Source organism: Patagioenas fasciata, chromosome Z (genome assembly GCF_037038585.1).
Source record: "Patagioenas fasciata isolate bPatFas1 chromosome Z, bPatFas1.hap1, whole genome shotgun sequence".
Taxonomy (NCBI): Eukaryota; Metazoa; Chordata; class Aves; order Columbiformes; family Columbidae; genus Patagioenas; species Patagioenas fasciata.
In genome coordinates, this window is record NC_092560.1 from 25,319,953 (window position 1) to 25,342,627 (window position 22,675).

A 22,675-nucleotide genomic window follows, 5' to 3' on the forward strand; every position below is an offset into this window, starting at 1 on the left:
AAACACATCAACTTGTCTTAGGAGGTACTGTAAAAATGTTTTTAAAAACAAGCTCCTATTCTGGCAAGAATGCAACTGCTGTTTTGTGTTTTCTACAACCAAACCAAGTAAGTGAAGAAATTCATTTATTTATTTGTTTAGATTTTCTTTTACCCTATATTTGTGGGTTTTACGGTGTGTCACACCATCTGGTATTCTCAGGATCCAGTATTTTGTGGTATCTTTGGAGATATACTTTACTCACTTAAAATCTTCTCTGAGCTTCATGCAGAGGAGGTATGTCCTAGCAACAGACTGCATTTTAACATTAAAATCTCTCTGTGCTATATTCACAAGACAGATTTTATTATTGTCTTTAAAGTATAAAATTGAGGTATTCTATCACAAAATAAATAAGCCCTTGAAAACAAATTAAGCTTGCACAGTGTTATAGGCCGTATGTTTATTTGCAATTTATGCAGTAGACTGGCACTTTCTTGTTTACTTTTTCCAGTCATGGGCTCTGGGTTATGGGCTGGAATGTTACAGCTACTTCCACAGCAGTTGCTGAGATGATTTTTTTTTTCCATTAATCTGCAAATAAAGGCAAATCTAAAAGCTTTGTAAAACATTTTGAAATTAGTCTGAGAGTTTGGGTTATACATAAGGCTGGGCAAGGTAAATTGGAGTCCTGATAGGTTCCATAACCTTTGCATTAGAGTTGTCAAAAGGTGTGGTCAAGACATGTCCTGGATCAGTGTCTGATGTCTCCAGATGTCTTATATCACTGGGGGCTACCAAAACACTGGTCTTGACTTTAACACGAGAGCTCTTGTTGAAGGGCTGTACATAAACTATAAGTAAGCTTAAGAGGTTTTGATTTGCATGTGCACTCATATCCAGTGAGAATAAAATGTTACTTTGAAATTCTGAGACAACTCAGAAGTAGCAAAGTACCAGCCAACTTATGACCTTCATTTGATAAGCTTACAGCAAAAAACCTGTGTAATTCCCTCTAGGTAACCTGGAGTTTCCTTTTCTCTAAACCGTACCTCTATAAAAAGAAGAACCAGTGTTACAAGAGTAAGAAAATGTCTAGCATACCAACAGAGATCATCGGGTATTACCCAGGCTGTTGCATCTGGAAGCAGCACAGTAAGGGTATGGGCATACTAATGAGAACTGAAATGCTGGAGTTAAATATGTTTCAGAGCAGATTTGAACAGCAAAGTAGTATTACTTGCGTGTCTGGCTTTGTAAATTTTCTGTCTCATTCTAAACTTGAGACCTGTTTTGTATGGTCTGATTTGTGTTAATTGAAGGCCTGGACTGTATTTGTGGTTACCAAGTTACCAAGATAGATAAGCCTCCAGGAGAAGCTTAAAGCTCGGTCCAAATCAGGGAAGTGAAGAACTACTATGAAAAACAGGCTGCATGGCTGACCATGTCTTGGTAGACTGTGCCAGAAGTAGACAAAAAGTGGGTAATGTAAGACAGGTGATGATGAAGTAATGTAGCAAATAAGTGCAGGCATAGTTGGCCAGGAGAACGATGACACATAGCAGGATTTTCAGCGTTGGCTCTATCTTCAGCACAGCAACATCTACAATAATTTGAATATAATGATCAACAGTGAGTTTATTAAGTTCCTCACTGTTTTGACAGTTATTGCTTGATGTTTTTTCCTGTTGGCAAGGCCAGTAATTTAATGGACATTTTAAAAGTCCATGCTTATGTATTAATATATGGGGAGCTGGAAAATCCACAAGATCCTTCGTGTAGAAAATAAGTGCAAATACATGCTTCCAGGTGCCACCAAACATAATTACTGTCCAGCATTTGGCAGCTAGTTCTGGTTACAGCAGGTTCATTATGGGGAACTTGTGTATTTTTGTGAAAGCATCTGATGACAGCTGCAGTAAGAGATGCCAAACTGAACACAATCTTTTGGTATAGCAGAGCTTATGTTCAAAGCAGCATTTCAAAAAAGCTGGTCTGCTTGTGCTGACTTAATTATTTCCATGCGTACAGTTATAACCTTGACTGTAGGTGGCAATACACGTACATAGTAAACTACAGTGAATCTGGAAAATGTTTTGTGTATGCTTTTATTCTGAACTGCTACTGAAAATTTAAGCAGTGACATCATGAATGTTAATCATTTCTTTACTGTGATACATACATAAAGGCAGATCAAGTTACAAGTTCCTGACTGTAAGGTGACACAAAGTCTTCAGCATAATTGGAGTAAAAACATTTTGTTGAATTTTTGGCTCTTGTTTCTCTTCACACCCACCCACCCCAAAAAGAAAAAAGCTGTCAATTTAACACATGGGAGTTTGTTGTCACTACTTCTTAGCACCATTTCCATTTGTTACTGGAAACAAGCTTTATCTCATTGCGCACTGGATGGAAACCTCAATCAGTCACTGAAGGCTTCTTGAAATGTACTCATTAAATATGGGGAAGAAAAAGGTAAGGGCTAATTAATAAGACAACTCATGAAGTAGTGTTTAAATGTTGGTATATAGGTACAATGTATTTGAAATGTATGAGGAAATTTCAAATAGGGTATTTCAATTACTCTTATTTAAAGGTTGTGTATTTAAAATTCCTATTTCAATCTTTTTTGTATTAGAGAATTTGATGTTGATGCAGCACACAGTATATTTTAATTTGCAAGTGAACTCACAAGTACATTTGAAATGCCCTTGGTCAAAAAACCCACAGCATTAGTCACTTTAAAGGACTTAAAAATCATTACTAGTTCTTCTTTGAAAGCCATACAGATCATAACTTTTTCACTACTGAAGGCAAAAATAGTTTTCTTACTATAGAAATGTTATCATTCCCAGGGGATGAAGGCAAAGTCAGGTTTTTTTTGTAAATTTCTTTTGATTTTAAGAATCATTGTGGTAGATTTCCTGGTTTTGTTTTGTCTTCTTTTATAATAGTGAATTTTTGAAAGAAGGGATATGGACTGGCTAAACATTACCCCTTTTTCCAGTTATGTGAATACCTGGGGTTGGGTTGGAATATGATGAAATAAGTGGCTTACCAAGTAAGCAACTGAAAAAGTAAACAGAAATAGTATTGTACTAACATCAGTGAAGTGTGAGCCAGAGAAAAGCTTTTTTGTGCAGAGCTATGACTGGAAATGAACCACATCTATTCACTATTTTCTAACACAGGTGAATTTTCTCATGTCCTTCATTTGAGCAGTGCACAGTACTCTTCCAATTAAATTGGAAAACACAATAATTCATTCCATTGGATCTACTTTAAGTGTGAAATGTCCTTTCTCTGAAGCCTGATGCTATACAGCAGATATTTCCTTTTGATGCCTCAACTTGTAGACTGTTGTGTACACATACGCAGGCACACCACAAGAAGAGCCCGAGGCCACGAATGCATTGCAAAGAGCAAGTTTTATTTTAGTTACCTCTCTACTGGGGGATCTCTGAAGCCACACCTGAGCTCCCAGGCAGAGGTGACACCAGCGGGGACGCAGGCGCTGGTCAGTTCAGCCCTGCTGGAATATCACTGGGCCTGCTGAGCTCACCTGTATTTCAAGGCTTCAGGCAGGCGCAGCCTCCTGCTCTTTCTCACAACAAAGCAGGAATCTCAAACAAGTGATAAGGTGCCTAGAGCTTCTCACAGGCCTATGTTGTCTAACACAGAGATTCTACTCATCAAGCACACAAGGTCAGTAAAACCATTAGTGTGATGTACGTGCTTTTTCTACAGGCAGCTGCAAGTCACTTGAGCGTTATTTACATTTAACCAACTTCCTCACCAAATCTTCCACTACATTCCCATACAGCTGCAAAACTTGCTTTCAGTTTCTTTTACTTCCTTGCATTTAAACAAACTAATTTTGCTTCTGATTGCATAAAAAGCAATTATAATGTAAGAACTACTTTGGCATAAAGTACGCTACCAGAATCCTGTCATGACTGTCAGTTGTAAACTGCATTTTTTTGTTTTATCAAATAGTCACAAAATATTGCATCTATGTATTCTGTAATGATTTTCCTACTTCAGCCTTTTAGAAACTGGAGAAACCTGTGATTTAAAAGAGGAAAATCTACTTCAGACAAACTCCTGTATTTCCAAATGTGTAATGTGCAAATACAGAGACACCAAAGACAGCTTTTCATTGTTTAAATTGAACCCATAAAAATACTTCTCAAGTATGATTATGAAATATCAGGCTATGATATGAGAAGGTATGGCTAACAAGCAAAAAGTGTTTACACGCAGCTGAGAGTGGCCTGCGCAGCTGAGAGTGGCCTCACAGTCACAGGCCCTGGTTGTTGTGGGTGATTTTAACTTCCCTGACGTTTGCTGGAAGGACCATTCAGCCAGCCAGCCACAGTCCAGGAGGTTCCTCCAGTGCATTGATGACAACTTCCTCATGCAGATGGTGGAGGAGCCGACCAGGAGAGGTGCACTGCTGGATCTCATCCTCACTAACAAAGAGGGTCTGGTCGAAGCAGTAAAGGTTGAGGGCTGCCTGGGTTGCAGTGACCACGAGATGGTGGAGTTCAGCATCTCGTGTGGCAGGAACAGAATAGCAAGTAGAATTGCAACCCTGGACTTTGGCAGGGCTAATTTCGGCCTTTTCAAGCAATTGCTGGGGGAAATCCCATGGGCAAGACTGCTTGAAGGAAAAGGGGCCCAAGAGAGCTGGATTGCATTCAGAGATTGCTTCTTCCATGCTCAGGATCAGAGCATCCCCACACGTAGGAAGTCGAGGAAGGGAGCCAGGAGGCCTGTGTGGTTGAATAGGGATCTGTTGGGTATGCTCAAGCAGAAGAGGCGAGTTTACAGGTCATGGAAGCAGGGACTGGCCACTTGGGAGGAATATAAGGCTGCTGTTAGAGGATGTAGGAAGGCAGCTAGGGTAGCCAAGGCCTCCTTAGAATTACAGCTGGCGAGAGGGGTCAAGGACAGCAAGAAGAACTTTTTCAAATACATAGCAGATAAAACTAATACCAGAGGCAATGTAGGCCCACTGATGAATGAGGTGGGTGCCCTGGTGGCAGAAGACACAGAGAAGGCAGAATTGCTGAATGCCGCCTTTGTCTCTGTCTACTCCGCTGGAGGCTGTCCTGGGAAACCCTGTACCCCTGAGACCCCGGATGAAGCCAGGTTAATGGAGGAGTTTGCTTAGTCGATGAGGACTGGGTTAGGGAACAATTAAGTAGTCTGGACGTCCATAAATCCATGGGTCCAGATGGGATCCATCCACGGGTGCTGAGGGAGCTGGCTGAAGTCACTGCTAGACCGCTCTCCATCATTTTTGCCAAGTCTTGGGAAACGGGAGAGGTGCCCGAGGATTGGAGGAAAGCAAATGTCACTCCAGTCTTTAAAAAGGGCAAGAAGGAGGACCCGGGTAATTATAGACCGGTCAGCCTCACCTCTGTCCCTGGGAAAGTAATGGAACAGCTTATCCTTGGTGCCATCTCAAGGCACATCAGGGATAAGAGGGTCATTAGGGGCAGTCAGCATGGCTTTACCAAGGGTAAGTCATGCTTGACCAACCTCATAGCCTTTTATGAGAATGTAACAAGGTGGATGGATGGTGGCAGAGCGGTGGATGTGGTCTACCTTGACTTCAGTAAAGCCTTTGACACAGTCCCTCACAGCATCCTCACAGCTAAATTGAGGAGGTGTGGTCTAGACAATAGAGTAGTGAGGTGGGTTGCAAACTGGCTTAAAGAGAGAAGCTAGAGAGTGGTGGTCAATGGTGCGGAGTCCAGTTGGAGGCCAGTATCTAGTGGAGTGCCTCAGGGGTCAGTACTGGGGCCAATATTATTCAATATATTCATTAATGATTTAGACGAGGGAATTGAGTGTACTATCGGCAAGTTTGCTGATGACACTAAGCTGGGAGGAGTGGCTGACACGCCAGAAGGCTGTGCTGCCATCCAGCGGGACCTGGACAGGCTGGAGAGTTGGGCGGGGGATAACCTGATGGAATTTAACAAGGGAAAGTGTAGAGTCCTGCATCTGGGCAGGAACAACCCCAGGTTCCAGTATAGGTTGGGGCATGACCTATTAGAGAGCAGTGTAGGGGAAAGCGACCTGGGGGTCCTGGTGGACAACAGGATGACCATGAGCCAGCACTGTGCCCTTGTGGCCAGGAAGGCTAATGGCATCCTTGGGTGTATTACAAGGGGGGTGGTCAGTAGATCGAGAGAGGTCCTCCTTCCCCTCTACTCCACCCTGGTGAGACCCCATCTGGAATATTGTGTCCAGTTCTGGGCCCCTCAGTTCAAGAAGGACAGGGAACTGCTGGAGAGGGTCCAGCGTAGGGCAACAAAGATGATTAAGGGAGTGGAGCATCTCCCTTATGAAGAAAGGCTGAGGGAGCTGGGGCTCTTTAGTTTGGAGAAGAGGAGACTGAGGGGTGACCTTATTAATGTTTATAAATATATAAAGGGTGAGTGCCACGAGGATGGAGTCAGGCTCTTCTCAGTGGCAAACAATGATAGGACAAGGGGCAATGGGATCAAGCTGGAACACAAGAGGTTCCACTTAAATTTGAGAAAGAACTTCTTCTCAGTGAGGGTAACAGAGCACTGGAACAGGCTACCCAGGGAGGTTGTGGAGTCTCCTTCCCTGGAGACATTCAAAGCCCGCCTGGACACATTCCTGTGCGACCTCACCTAGGCGTTCCTGCTCCAGCAGGGGGATTGGACTAGATGATCTTTTGAGGTCCCTTCCAATCCCAAACATACTGTGATACTGTGATATCAATAGCAATATCAAACTTGGAGCATAAATATCATTATGCCTTAATTTATATGACATGCAAGGCTTCGGGGAGAAATTATGATGGTTTTGTTGTCCAATACATTGTTGGTTTTTTTTTTTCCTTAGAGTCCATACATACAACGCATGTATGCCCAAAGTGCTTTAAGGATACAGCTTGGCCAATGGAGTCCCTTAGAGTCAAACAAATAGGGACTAAGAGAGCTTACTGGCACACTCATTTTCATGTCAGCACATAGCATAAAAAGTAGAATAAGTTCCCCAGTATATTTCTCATTTTGAGCTGTGAGACAGATTCTGGTACCAGCATTTCAATGCATTTCCTTCTCCCATGTTTATGTTGTACAGCTTATCTGTGAGTATCTTGGATTTGTCAGTGCTAACTACTCCAATCTCAAATCATTTTGAGATTTCTGTTTTATCTTTGGTCAGCTGGTCTTGAGTTATTGTGAGGCCAGAATTGCTAATTTATAAAGGCCAGTCATTTCAATGAGTTTAGCAATCAAAACATTCAAACTCCTTAGACCACATTATATGGTGATTACCAGTGTTTATAATTTACTTAAAAGAGTGATAATAGTGCATTATTAGATTTTCAGTAAGGAAAATTAGAAACACTTTGTCTTTTAAACCTATGATTTCGAAGGTCTCTGTACTTCAATGGTACTGCTTTTCTACAGGTTAGCGTACTGGAATTTGGCTTCTCAAGATGTGTTCTAACTTATGGTTCTGCAAATCCAGTGTACTCACGCTATAGAAGATGTGTGCTTTCAAGACAGCTCACAGTAATGAGCAGTAACTATTAGTGTTTACAAGAACAGGTCCTTGTTTTTTGTCTTAAGTAGTTAAGAAAACAATTAACTGTATTTTTACTGTGTTTTCATTAAAAAGTAAGGTCTATCTGATCACATGAAATATTTTTTAAAAAATCATCAGTCACATCACTTTGAGCCAAGGATGCAACCAGACTCATTTCCTCTCAGGGTGGTCAGCTTCTCCTCAGAAAAAAAAAATACACTAGGTGTTTTCATATAAGAGGTAAGCATTTAAGATAATTATTTCAGTTGTGGATACAGATTTCTTTAATGTAAAAAACTACAATTTTAAAAACACAGTATAACAATTAGCAACCACATTGGTATGAAATTATGTAAAGGCCAAGACACTGGGTCATAGCAGCAGAATGTGGTTGTAGAAAGGGATGATTTGTGCAGGGAAGAAATACAAATTAAACTTCTTAATTTGTTGAGTAGAAGGAAGCTTAAATTTACTTTGCTTTCTTCTTACAAATCTAGGTACCTAAAGGTGAAACCTAAGCAGCCAGAAACAAACAGCTAAGTTAACCAGTTTGAAGGTTCACAATATGCTGTGTGTCTGTCATCTAGATAGCTCCTGAAAACTCAGCCTGAAAGCAACAGTAATCATAACAGCACCTTGCCGAGCTGACGCTTGCATCTCGATATTTTTATGTGGTACTTCTGCCTGTGGTTGCCTGCCTGCTGTTTTCAGCGGAGAGTGGTTGATGCGGTGCCCTGCAGACCAGATCCAGCCCACAGGGTGAATCCATGTGGTCAACTTGCCTCTTGCACCGTGGCCTTGCCATCAGGCTGTGCCAGATGAGGAGCCTTTGTCCAAACCTCACAATTGCTAGGACAGGCTGTGAAGCCCAACAGCCAAGTGTTTTAGGCTCCCCCGCAGGTCAGTCAGCAATTGTATCTTGAAGATACAGTGTCACATGAACACGGATGTGCCTTCAGCTGCCCTCTGCTTTTCGAAGACTGGCCAGGGACAATACTAGTCCCTGCAAATGGCCCCATCCTCTTACACTGGATCATCTATCATTGCTTTAAGTCTTCTGCAGATGAGTTTTGCTCTGAGAGCATCTGCACTCAGTGTACTTGACTGATATCCTAATAAATGTCTTCAGGTTTTCCTCTTGCCTCCAGGCATGGTTCAGTAAAGGACAGAGCTCTTTCTTTCTGTGTGAAGCATGGTGCTCCCTGTATATTCATCACTGTTTCACCCTCAATTTTTAGATAAATAACTTTAAGTTAGCTCAAAATAAAGAGGTCACGTGGATAAGGTTCTTTTTTTTCAATCTCAAGCAGGGTTTTTTCTGTTTGTCTCATCTAAAGCTTGAAGCATTTGCTTTGGCATGTCTTTGAGTGTCAATAGTAACACAAACCTCCATCCTCACAATTATACCTCTGTGAGAAAGACGTATTTTATCTGGTATGAAGAAAGGAGGGAAAGAAAATAACAGATTTTTAAAATTGCTTTAAACTGAAGATTTGAAATCTCTGGTGTCACATCTGGAGAAAGTATCCCTGAAGCATTTGACTCAGGCCAGGAAGCTGACAAGTCAGAGGTCATCTTCTAGGAGGACCCTGAAAGATGACACATATGAAAAATCTGTTAACCAGTCTGAGGGATACAAGGAATGGTGGGATGAATCCTGTGACTGGTGATCCATGATGGATGGTTACAGGCTGTTCAGAAGGTGCAGGCAGGGCAGGACAGATGGGGGGTGGCACTGTATGTAGCAGAGGGGCTGGAATGCACAGAGCTGGTGGTTTGCGATGGCAAAGTTGAGAGCCTCTGGGTAGGGATCAAGGAACAGACAAAGCGGATATTGTTGTGGGTGTCTACTATAGGCCACACAGCCAGGATGATGACACTGATGAGTTATTCTTTAATGAACTAAGCGAAGCCTCCAAGTCATCTGCCCTTGTCCTTATGGGAGACTTCAGATTGCTAGATGTCAACTGGGAATATCATACAGCTGGCACAAACAGGTCTAAGAAGATTCCTAAAGCATCTGGATGATAACTTCTTGGTGCAGATATTAAGGGAACTGACCAGGAAAGAGGCCTTCCTAGATTTGATTCTCACTAACAGAGAGGGTCTTGTGGGTGAAGTGGTGACTGGTGGCTCCCTTGGCCATGGCAAAGACAAAGCAGTCAGGTTCAAAATCTTTGCTAATGGGAGGAAAACCGCCAGCAAGGCCTTAACAGTAGATATGAGGAGAGCAGACTAGAAATACTTAGTAAGGTTCCCTGAGAGAAGCTTTTGAAGGCATTGGGGTCCATCAGTGTTCATCCCTTTTTAAGTGCCACCTACTAAAAGCACTGGATCAGGCAATTCCAAAATGCCAAAAATCTAGCAGGCAAGGCAAAAAGCCAGCTTGGTTGAGCAGGGATCTTCTTCTTGAACTATGGTGAAAAAAAAAATTATATGATCAGTGGAAGCAAGGTCAGGCAACATGGAGGGGCTACAGGGATGCTGCTCACCACTGTAGGGAGGAAATTCGTGCTTCCAAAGTACAATAAGAATTGAAGCTGGCTGCTACTGTGAAAGACAATAAAAAAGGCTTTTTAAAATATATTAATGGCAAAAGGCAAACTAGAAGTAACATTGGCCCATTCCTTGAGGAGCATGGTCACCTTATTAACAGGGACATAGACAAAGCTGAGACTTTTAATGCTTTCTTCACCTCAGTCTTCAACACTGATGATGGACCTGGGGGCCCCCATAACCCTGGGTTAGAAAAACATGGCTGCAAGAACAATAAACTCCCAATGAATCTGGAACTGTACAGGTTTTGCTACTCCAGCTAGATCCCTGCAAGTTGATGCAGCCTGAAGGGATTCATCCAAGGGTACTTAAAGAACTATCTGTGATTTTTCAACACTCTTGGGAATCTGGAGAGGTCCCAGATGACTGGAAGCTGGCAAACGTCCTAATCTATAAGAAGGGCAACAGGGCTGACCCTGGTAACTACAGGCCTGTCAGCCTCACTTCTGTGCCTGGCAAAATCGTAGAGAAGATTGTTCTGAGAGTTATCGAAAAACACCTGAAAGACAATGCAGTCATTGGTCCCAGCCAGCACAGGTTCATGAGGTCTTGCCTGACCAACTTAATTTCTTTCTGTGACAGGGTTGCCCACTTAGCTGGCCAAGGGAAGTCTGTCGATGTGATCATTTGGATTTCAGTAAAGCCTTTCATACTGTCTCTCACAGTATCTTCCTGGACAAGATGCCCAGCACACAGCTGGATAAACACGCAATGCAGTGGGTGAGCAATTGGCTGATGGGCCAGGCTCAAAGGGTTCTAGTAAATGGGGTAATGTCAGGCTGGTGACCAGTCCCTAGCGGGATTCTGCAGGGATCCATCTTAGGGCCAGCACTCTTCAGTGTCTTCATAAATGAGTTAGACACAGGACTTGAGGGAATACTAAATAAGTCCACCGATGACACTAAATTGGGAGGAACTGTTGACACTCTTGAGGGCAGAGAGGCCCTGCAGAGGGATCTGGACAAATTGGAGAACTGGGCAATCACCCATGAAGTTCAACAAGGGCAAGTGCCAGATTTTGCACCTGGGACACAGCAACCCTGGCTGTACATACAGACTGGGGGATGAGATGCTGGAAAGCAGCTCTGTGGAGAGGGATCTGGGGGTTCTGGTTGACAGCAAGTTGAACATGAGCCAGCAGTGCCCTGGCAGCCAAGAGGGCCACCCGTGTCCTGCGTGCATCAAGCACAGCATTGCCAGCTGGGTGAGGGATGTGATTGTCCTGCTCTGCTCTGCACTGGTGTGGCCTCACCTGGAGCACTGTGTGCAGGTCTGGGCAACACAGGATAAAAAGGATATAAAGCTACTGTAGGGTGTCTAGAAGAGGGCTGTGAAGTTATTGAAGGCTTTGGAGGGGAAGCCGTATGAGGAGCGGCTAAAGTCACTTGGTTTGTTCAGTCTGGAGGAGACTGAGAGGAGACCTCATGATGGCTACAGCTTCCTCACAAGGGGAGGAGGAGGGGCAGGTGTCAAACTCTTCCCTTCAGTGACCCTGAGGGAATGGCAGGAAGATGTGGCTGGGGGGGATTAGGTTGGACATTAGGGAAAGGTTCTTCACCCAGAGGGTGGTGGAGCACTGGAATGGGCTCCTCAGGGAGGTGTCACAGCCCCAAGCCTGACAGTGTTCAAGAAGAGACTGGACAACACCCTCAGACACATGGTGTGAACTGTGGGGTTGTCATATGCAGGGACAGGAGTTGGACTCAATGATCCTTGTGGGTCCCTTCCAATTCAGGACATTCCACTATTCTCTGGTTCTGTGAATGACAGAGCAAACTGGAGAGAAGCAGTGTTCCACAAGACTATTCTATAAAACCCTTAAGGCTTTTTATTCTCAGAAGCAGGGATTGTGTTAATGTTTGAGAAAGGCCAGTCAGAAACTTAGAACATACTTGAGGTGTTACTGTTTAGTTACTGTCACGGAGGCACCCCGAGGCTAATTTAAGGGACAACAGAGTCCAAAACAACTTTTATTAAACAGGGTTTTAGCACTCCAAAAGTGACTTAAATATAGGTTCGGGTATCAGTTGAGGAAAATTATTAAGGGGCAGCAACTGGTACAACAGGCGGTCCACAGAGTGCATGCACGTGGCTTCACCCAAAACAATGCCGGAACCACCCCCGAGTCCCAGAGGAGTACACACTTGCCTGAACACAGTGCGGGATTATTCTTAAAGAGATAAAGGTAAAGTGTACGCTCGCGATTCTGCGAGGGTAAATTTATAATACACTCGCAATTCTGTGAGGGTTCATTTACTTACACGTGCGAATGTGCACGGAATACTACACGTGCTTATGTGGAAGCACGGGAGGAAAATACACTCGCGATTGTGTGAGGAAATAATTTATAATACACTCGCGATTGTGCGAGGAAATAATTTAAAGTACGCGTGCAAATGTGCACGGAATAAAGTTACACTCGCGATTGTGCGAGGAAATAATTTTATACGTGCTTGTATTAAGCACGGGAAGTTACACGTGCATATGTGCACGGAAAGGATAAATATACTCGCAATCCTGCGAGGGGTTTTACTCACACCCGTGGCGGCAAGGCAAGCGGGGTCTCCATCCCGGGGAGGCGGGGTCTCGGCAGCAGCATCTTCAGCTCGTGCTCCGAGAGACCGGCGACAATGGGCCCCGTCTCGACGAGAGAGTCCCGTTTTTATACTGGCTGATCAGACCTGACTGTAGGCATTCTAGAAGCTTCTCTGCACCCCCACACCGTGTGTGGGGTGCCCCTGAAGCCTCCAAACATCCCCCACACTGGTCACAGGCGCCCAGCGGCTCACTGGCGCCTCGGCAATCCCTTCTCCTAATGGCCCTGGCCAGTGTGCTCTGGGCCAAACAAAAGAAGCTGTTAGCTTCAAGTAGCAGAGAGAGGGAGATGTGCCTACTGCCTCCATACTGAAGGAGGGGGGGGAGAGAGGGGGGTTTGCATTCTGCCACAATCCAACCCGTGACTACAGTCATGGTCTGATACTTTGGAGTGGTGGTGCAGTCACCTCTTGCCTCCAAAGTAAAAAGGGGACACTTCTGCCGGTGAGCCTTAATGTCCACTGTGGATCACCGTACCTCATGGGTTGACTTACTCCTGCAACACAGTTATTAATAACAATCAACAATAGAATTGAAATAATTAGAACAATCAACAATTGCCCAAGGTAATTATTGAGTCCCAGCATCAGTCACAGTTTGTTAGTGTTTCCATTCCTGTGACTGCCTTCCTTCTGAATGGCTTGGTAGTGTTAGCTGGATCCTCTTCCAACCCTTGCTGGTGATAGCAGGATCTCTTTCCACCCCGTCATTGCTGATGTCGTTTCGTTTCCAAGGCATCTGGATCCTCTTCCACCCCGTCATTGTCCTTTGCCCTGCAAGGAAACACAAAAACAGACCTCGGTTCCTTTGGAACCGGGCTTTCATTTTTTGCATTACAAAAAATAAGACAGCAGTGCCACAATACTGAAGGACAACATCCTAGCTTGTCCTCCCTGTTGCTGACAAACAGAGATGGACAAATATCCAGCTCGTGCGCTGCTGAAATTTTTAGCCTGTTGAATTAATATGAACCATCACCAACCATGGCCTGTGCTAATGCATTGAGCTGAGAAACAGTGGGAAATGAACTAACACACCCTGTGCTTAGGGTTTCCTGCTCCTGACAGCTTATTGAAGACACTCGCAGTGTGTCTTATGGTTAAATCTACCACCAAACATGAGCCAGGACTCTAATGTTGGCAATCAAATTAAATATATGCCTTGTGAATCTTGAAACTGTGCTCAGTTCAAAGCAGGGAGACAGGGAATAGTTCTCTTTGGGGTGATAGGGTGGATCAGCTATTCAATTAATTTTAGTCCACAGCTCAGTCCAAAAAACCTGTACTGTTTCATGGATATAGCTAGCTGGTTGACAGGTATTTGGAGGATGCTCCATTATGCAAAGCTGTCATGACCTTAGACAATAAGCAAGGAAGAGTATCTGATTACATATGACAGCCTCACGGTAGTTTGGATTTTTTGCTAGACAGAACATGTAAAGAAGCCAACAAAATCCACTGACTGCAAACACACCAGACTAGGATGTTTGATTCAATACTACAGCTGATCAAAACCCAGAGTGACTGTCCCCAAGCACTTTCCTGTATTTCCCCTTTGTTTTCATCTAAGGTCAAAATGTTTCATTCACCAGCCTGCACTGTGTATGCTTAAACTACCTTTGTGGAATAACATGTTGAACTAGGTCAGAAGGTTCTGAGCAGAAAATATCTCCTGGACCTTTTGTTTTGGGGGCAGGTCTTCATCGAGTCCACCCCATTACTGACTCTTTATCAAAATCATTAATGGCCTCCATAATGCCCCACTCAGCTGCAGTGGAGTGCCGGTTAATTTTCTGATAGCAAGTAATGTTAGCAGCTACTTTTAGTAAGCAGCAGTGCTGAGGCCTATTGCCGGGTCCTAATGCGAGCTGCCTCTGAACCTCAGAGAGAGCACTGAGCCGGGGTGGGGTTGCTGGTCACAAGCCGCGGCTTTTTTTCTTCATTTTGAAAGAGTGGGGGGGCGCACCCGCCCGCAGCGAGGAGGGGGAGGCGGCCAACCCGGGGAAGGTGTTTGCCTGCCAGCTCCCGCGAGGTCGAGCTGCCTCGCCCCACACCACCAGCACTTGGATGCCAGAAATGGTGGGGGGGGCCAGCCGGGAGGAGGTGTGCGGACAGGCGGTAGAAGCTTTACGGGGGGAAGTTCGCCTCCGTTTTTTGGGTCACGCCCGTACCGGATATGTATTTCTAGCGGCTCTTTCAGGCTGCCCCGTTTCGCGCCGCCAGTCCCGGGGCGGTCGCCGGCACTCCCGAGGTCGGGCTTTGCTAAGCCGGAACCTCCGAGCTGCCGGTACGGGGGAGGGACCGTCTGGGCACCGCGGCTAGGGACAGGTCGCGGTCTCGACTGCGATGGGCAATCGGGACCGGCCGGTCGGGAAGGGAGCGGCCAGCTATAGCGAACCCACCAAGGCTCCCACGGACCGGTCGCAGCGCCACCAGTACCGGATCCCTCGGTAGAGGGTGGGGAAGCATCCAACAATATCCGATCACCCTCGGCACACGAGGCAACACAAACAAAGCACGTATACGTCTCCATTTCAATGAGAGGTCGCGCATCCTCTCTATTTCATCAACACTGTTTCCAGTGTCGAGAAGCGGGGGGGCGAAGGGGCGTTCGCTCAAAAAGCCCGCGCGTTTGTTTTGCCGCAAAACCTCTTCCTCTATTTGGAAGTCAAGTTTACGCACATCCCGCGCTAAGTTAAAGCAAACGGCCAGAAGGAAACACACTACGAGATGCCAAGTTGCTGCAGAAATATTACTCAACCCTCTAAATAATTCCTCCATCTCTGATACCCTGCTCGCTGCGCCAAAATTGTCACGGAGGCACCCCGAGGCTGATTTAAGGGACAACAGAGTCCAAAACAACTTTTATTAAACAGGGTTTTAGTACTCCAAAAGTGACTTAAATATAGGTTCGGGTATCAGTTGAGGAAAATTATTAAGGGGCAGCAACTGGTACAACTGGCGGTCCACAGAGTGCATGCACGTGGCTTCACCCAAAACAATGCCGGAACCACCCCCGAGTCCCAGAGGAGTACACACTTGCCTGAACACGGTGCGGGATTATTCTTAAAGAGATAAAGGTAAAGTGTACGCTCGCGATTCCGCGAGGGTAAATTTATAATACACTCGCAATTCTGTGAGGGTTCATTTACTTACACGTGCGAATGTGCACGGAATACTACACGTGCTTATGTGGAAGTACGGGAGGAAAATACGCTCGCGATTGTGCGAGGAAATAATTTATAATACACTCGCAATTGTGCGAGGAAATTACACTCGCGATTGTGCGAGGAAATAATTTAAAGTACGCGTGCAAATGCGCACAGAATAAAGTTACACTCGCGATTGTGCGAGGAAATAATTTTATACGTGCTTGTATTAAGCACGGGAAGTTACACGTGCATATGTGCACGGAAAGGATAAATATACTCGCAATCCTGCGAGGGGTTTTACTCACACCCGTGGCGGCAAGGCAAGCGGGGTCTCCATCCCGGGGAGGCGGGGTCTCGGCAGCAGGATCTTCAGCTCGTGCTCCGAGAGACCGGTGACAATGGGCCCCATCTCGACGAGAGAGTCCCGTTTTTATACTGGCTGATCAGACCTGACTGTAGGCATTCTAGAAGCTTCTCTGCACCCCCACACCGTGTGTGGGGTGCCCCTGAAGCCTCCAAACATCCCCCACACTGGTCACAGGTGCCCAGCGGCTCACTGGCGCCTCGGCAATCCCTTCTCCTAATGGCCCTGGCCAGTGTGCTCTGGGCCAAACAAAAGAAGCTGTCAGCCTCAAGTAGCAGAGAGAGGGAGATGTGCCTACTGCCTCCATACTGAAGGAGGGGGGGGGGGGGGAGAGAGGGGGGTTTGCATTCTGCCACAGTTACACATATCATCTGAGGAGTCATCTAATACTGAAGTAAGAACAGCAATTGAAGTGGTTGTCCTTCAATCCTGTATCTTCCTCATGCTTTTCTCCATGATTATTACCTTACAAAAATAGATTGTGCTTCTCTGTCACTGTGAGAGGTTTCTTCTCAAGAGATGGAGACTACTACATCTTAAAGCTGCAGAACACACTCCTACACTGAGTCCTCTTTGGCCTTCTCCACTTGTTTTCACACCTCTATAAAGAAAATTGAGTAACAGAGACCAATGATGCCATCTGAAATGTTATTTCTCAATTCTGGACAGTGATGTCCTGCTGTAGGAAGCAACATGCTGGTTTCCATGGGACTATGACTATGAACAGAAACTATTTGTGATTGTAATGAGACTAAACTCTACTGTCACATTTTGGGTCTGCACTGACTTCAAAGGTATCTACAGAATGCATTTCGGAACAATTGATGGTTGGATATTTGTGACTCTGACCATCAAGCTGACAAAACCTATACCACTATATTCCTGAGTACTTCCAGACTCTAATAAAAACGTTTTTAAAGCCATTTTTTCTCATAGGATAAGTTCTGCAGACAGTCTTCTTGACTTTAATTCCTCATGCAAATACAGTGTCTGAACTATCTTGAAGGATTTTGAGCCATGTTCAGGTATTGGTAACCACTTGTTGCAACCACTGAATGATATGACTGAAAACACACCATAAGAACAAGTGGCATCCTGGCTGTGTATAATTCAGTCTCCAAGTATGTCTTCATTCTTGCCTCCTGTGAACCATGTGAACCAGAAGCTGATGGACATTTATATGACTGTCTGGGTTCTGTCATCCCTAACTTTAATTCAAAAAAACCCAGTTTATTTGTGATGAGGGAAGTAATGTTCTCCTTCTTGGAAAAGCATTTGTTGGCAGATCAGTGTCTAATATCAACGTGTACTTAGTGGAAGGAGGGAAGATTTACTCCATTCAGACCTGGAATAATCACTACATAGTTGCATACTGTGAGATAAGCAATACAATGTGACTTAAGCGCACTTCAGAAGGCTACCTCTACAAACTCTAAGTTGAAGGGAAAAATAGAAGCAGAAGGTTCTGTACTAGTCCAGAATCTGCATAGTAAAAGAAGACTGCCACAGTGTCTTTCCACAGCATGCTAAAGCAGTAGTTGAAACAGTCAACACCTGATGTGTGTGTGTACGTGTTCAGTGTATCTGCTGCCAGCCTTTGGTGATGGCCTAACTCAAGAGAGTTCTTCATTTATGTTGGAAATTAAATAAGTGTAGTGGCAGGCTGATTTGCTGCTGATGATATGGACAGGGAGAAATCTAGAAGCAGTCTTTACCAGTTTTATTCAATGCTCCTCTCTTTACTGCTTCATCAGTTCTTCAAGATCTGCTTGGGCACCAAGGCAAAGGTCAAGTTTGATCATAGTCTTATGAAACTCAGTGTCTTCAGCATGTTTGGAGATGATGAAACAAAGAAACTGGGAGTTCAATATAAAACAGATGAGCTCATAAGATGTAGATTAGTTTTGACTTTTTCATTTTAAAATCTCCACATTCCTTTAGTAGATACTGCCTAATTAAACACAGTCATGGAAAAAACATAGAATCATAGAATCATTTTATTTGGAAGAGACCATCAAGATCATCGGGTCCAACCATAACCTAACACTAGCACTAAACCATGACCCTAAGAACCTCATCTGTACATCTTTTAAACACCTCCAGGGATGGTGACTCAATCACTTCCCTGGGAAGCTTCTTCCAGTGTTTGGCCACCCTTTCCATTAGGAAACTTTTCCTAGTATCTAACCTGAACCTTTCCTGGTCCAACATGAGGCCATTTCCCCGTATCCTATCACTTGCTACTGGGAAAAGAGACCAACACCCTCCACACTACAACCTCCTTTCAGGCAGTTGTAGACAGCAATAAGGTCTCCCCTCAGCCTCCTCTTCTAGAGGCTAAACAGCCCCAGTTCCCTCAGCTGGTCCTCACAGGACTTGTGCTCCAGACACCTCATCAGCTTCTTTGCCCTTCTCTGCACTTTGTCCAGCACCTCAATGTCTTTCTTGTCGTGAGGGGCCCAAACTGAACACAGGATTCGAGGAGTGGCCTCACCAGCACCGAGTACAGTGGCACAATCACTTTTCCAGTCCTGCTGTCCACACTGTTCCTGATACAAACCAGGATGCTGTTGGCCTTTTTGGCCACCTGGGCACACTGCTGGCTCATGTTCTATCAAATGTCAATTAACACGCGCAGGTCCTTTTCGTCCAGGTGCTTTCCAGCCACTCTTCCCTGAGCCTGTAGCGCTGCCTGGGGTTATTGTGACCCAAGTGCACGACCCAGCACTTGGCCTTGCTGAACCTCAGACAACTGGCCTCAGCCCAATGATCCAGCTGGCCCAGATCCCTCTGTATGGCCTTCCTACCCTGCAGCAGATCAACACTCCCACCCTACTTGGTGTCATCCTCAAAGTTACTACGGGTGCACTCAATCCCCTCATCCAGATCATTGATAAAGAGATTAAACAGAACTGGCCCCAATATTGAGCCCTGGGGAACACCACTTGTGACCAGCCACCAACTGGATTTGGCTCCATTCACCACAACGCTTTCAATCTGGCCATTCAGCCAGTTCTTCACCCAACAAAGAGTACACCCATGCAAGCCATGACCTACCAGTTTCTCCAGGAGAATGGTGTGGGATATGGTGTCAAAGGCTTTAAGAAGTATAGGTGGATAAAATCCACAGCCTTTCCCTCATCCACTAAGTGGGTCACCTTGTCATAGAAAGAGATCAAGTTGGTCAAGCAGGACCTGCCTTTCATAAACCCATCCTGACTGGGCCTGATCACGTATGGTTTTCTTGTATGTGCCATGTGATGTCACTCAAGGTGATCTGTTCCATCACCCTTCCCCAGCACCAAGGTCAGACTGACAGGCCTGTAATTCTCTCGATCCTCCTTCTGGTTCTTCTTGTTAGATGGGTGTCATATTTGTCAACTTCCTGTCATCTGGGACCTCCCCAATTAGCCAGGACCGCTGATGAATAATGGAAAGTGGCTTTGTGATCACCTCCGCCAGCTCCTTCTGTACACTTGGATGGAGCCCATCTGGCCTCACAGACTTGTATGTGTCTAAGTGGTATAGCTGGTCACTATTTGGCCTTGGAGTACTGGGACTTCATTCTGCTCCCCATTCCTGTCTTCCTGCTCTGGGGCCTGGGTACCTGTTCTGAATATTAAAGATTGAGGCAAAGGAGGCATTTAGTACCTCAGCCTTTCCTTCATCTTCTGTCACTATGTTTCCCTCCTACATCCACCAGGGGATGGAGATTCTCCTTAGCCTTCCTTTTGTTGTTCATGTATTCATGGAAACATTTCCTGTTGCCTTTTACACCGGTAGCTAGGCTTAGCTCTAGTTGGGCTTTGGCCCTTCTAATTTTCTCCCCACAAAGCTCGCAACATCCTTGTAGTCCTTCTGAGTAGCCTGAACCTTCTTCCAAATGTTATAAGTTCTCCTTTCATTCCCAAGTTCCAGTCACAGCTCTCTATTCAGCCAGGCAGATCCTCTTCCCCACTGGCTCATCTTCTGCCACACAGGGACAGCCCGCTCCTGAGCCTCTAAGATTTCCATATTGAAGAGCAACCAGCCTTCCTGGACTCGTTTGTCTTCAGGACTGTCTCTCAAGGGACTCTGCCAACCAGCCTCCTAAACAGATCTAAGTCCGTCCTTCAGAAGTCCAAGGTAGCAGTTCTGCTGACCACCCTCCTTACTTCTCCAACAATAGAAAACCTGATCATTTCATGATCACTATGCCCAAGGCAGAGTCCAACTGACAAATTACCCATGAGTCCTTCTGTATTCACAAACAACAATCTCCTGGAGTGTGTGGAAGGCAATTTCCTGACACAGCTGTTTTGGTGGGGGTGCAGATTGGCTTATCCTCTGCAGCACCTCCAACTTAGTTGTACCACCTTCCTCAATATTATATTGTTTCGTTCCACTTGCAGAGCCTCATACCTGTTTTGCAAGGGACCCTGGGAAGGTGAGGCAGTCACAGCAGAGACCCTCCTCCTTCTGCGCTGGGCAGGAATGTGCTGCCATTGCAATCTGTCCCAAGTCACTATGTTCCATCATGCAGAGAGAGGGTAGGCAGTCCTCTCTACCGTGAGCCCTGTCTACCTGCTGGGTCTTCCCTAGAGAAGCTAGGGTGTGACTCCAGCAGTCTATCTTCCTCTCAAACTCCCTGATACTCCTCAGCCTGCTCACGTTCTGCCTGAGCTCCGTCACTAAGTGGAGTAGTTCTGCCTGAGCTCCGTCACTAAGTGGAGTAGTTCCTTCACTTGGGCACACCTCCCACAGCTCTGCTTGCTGCTGCCATCCAGTGTTGGCGTAAGAGCAGGGCACACCCTGCAGCCTGACACCTGGGTGGCAGTGTCCTCCTACCAGATCTCAGTCTGGACAGCTGCATCACTTGTGCTGGGGGCTGGCCTTACAGATGCCATGGCTTTCTGCTGGGTGGATACCATACCCCCTGGTGGAGCTGGCAGAGTTTCCCCGCCCCTTCTGCACGTCCTTCTGTGCGAACTGCGTCATCCTGCTCTATTTGCTTGCTCTGGACAGCAGGTATGATCTACCAGAACATAGTGAGCAGAGTGGGTATCTGGACGCTCGTGCCTACAGGCACCCCATGGCAACAACAGAAACAAAGCCATTCCGGTTTTGGTTAAAGTTTCTGTTAAGCGTATTATCCTCCTGTAAGATTGCTTTTGGTAGGAGATTTTTGGACTTTGAAAACAATGGGAGTTTATGCATTAATTAATGCAGTCATACTTTGACATGTCTGCATTTCATTTACGTAGGACTTGAAAACTAGGAGGTGTGAAGCCTTGTTCCCAACGGACATCCAAGAACTGAGCTGGCCACACTGCTGTTGAAGTGACAGTTAGACACTGGAAATGTAAGACTTATGAAAAAAGAAGAAGAAAGTATGGACAAGCAAGATAGCGCTGATCATAAGGTAAGTCTGTATAACAGGACTGATATTCTGCAGTAGGACTGCAGGAGAGAACAGCTCATCAGTTTTGATTTCTAGACCCAACAGGATAAAAAGGACATGATAGTTATGTGGACTTTGAACTACTAAAATATCTGTTATAAAACACACCACACGTTTTCCTATCAGTGAAGTGCTGGGGAACTGGGTGCAAGAATTTGCAGAATGAGAACTCGTTTGTACAGCTTTGCAGAGCAGATCTTTAGGTCTTTGTATTAGATTACAAATGCTGAGTCTCAATTTCAGGGAAGAATGAGAATTTCTCATGTCTGACAGAAGATGCACAACTTAGAAATACATGGCAGAAATTCAGAATTAAGAAAAAGCTTGCAGTTGGAGGGATATATACACCTATCTAAGTTCCAGTCAAAGTCCAGAGCATCTGCATGTACTGGGATTTCCTACAGGGTTCCGGTTCATATGAAGAGTGGGCCTGGTAACAGTGACTGATATGTCTTCTTTATTTCATTTCTAAACATTGCTGAAAAAAGCAAACTGCACTGAAAATTTCTATGCTGAGGCAGGATGACTTGTGTTAGAAAAATTAATTGAAAATAATTTAATGTCTTCAAAGTTGTAGCTAGGGAAAGAATGAACAGGCTGTTCATCACCTGCTAAAATTTCTAGCAGTGCATTCTGTTATCGGAAGCCATAATGCTTTTTTAAGGCCTACTATGTAAGAAATACAATATAAGGAGTCTAAAGACAAAACAGAAGCAGTGTAAGAAGCAGAAAACTTATGTCTGGCAGGGAACAGAAGCAGTTTTCTCATCCTGTCTTTCAAATAATAGTTTATATAAAACCACTGCAAAACATAACAAGGATTGTTTCAAAAGGCTGTGAGGCACACCTCAAGGGAGAGCAGGCTTTTCTGCTCTGGTTGTCAGGGTGCTGCTGAGCCTGGGTGCTTGACCTGACAGTGGGAACATCTTCTCTCTGGTGCTCTCTCAGGCTCCCTGTGGTCAGCCAGCGTGGTCTGAAGGCAGGCCTCTCCTGGAGGAGAGGAGGAGGTGGT

The 22,675-nt window shown here is 45.2% G+C and overlaps 1 protein-coding gene across 4 annotated transcripts in view; it reads left to right on the top strand.

The window, feature by feature from the left end:
- The first annotated feature begins 2,186 nt into the window (after positions 1–2,186).
- TRPM6 (transient receptor potential cation channel subfamily M member 6) overlaps positions 2,187–22,675 on the top strand; it is a 113,758-nt gene continuing 93,269 nt past the window's right edge. Inside the window, exons 1-2 of one of the 4 annotated variants that reach the window (XM_071801836.1) lie at positions 2,187–2,454; positions 21,467–21,624. In XM_071801836.1, coding sequence (XP_071657937.1) covers positions 21,574–21,624 — 51 coding nt within the window. In that variant the 5' untranslated portion in view covers positions 2,187–2,454; positions 21,467–21,573. Of the gene's footprint in view, positions 2,455–21,254; positions 21,625–22,675 lie in introns of those variants that run through there. The other 3 variants (XM_071801834.1, XM_071801835.1, XM_071801833.1) reach the window with 3 other exon arrangements.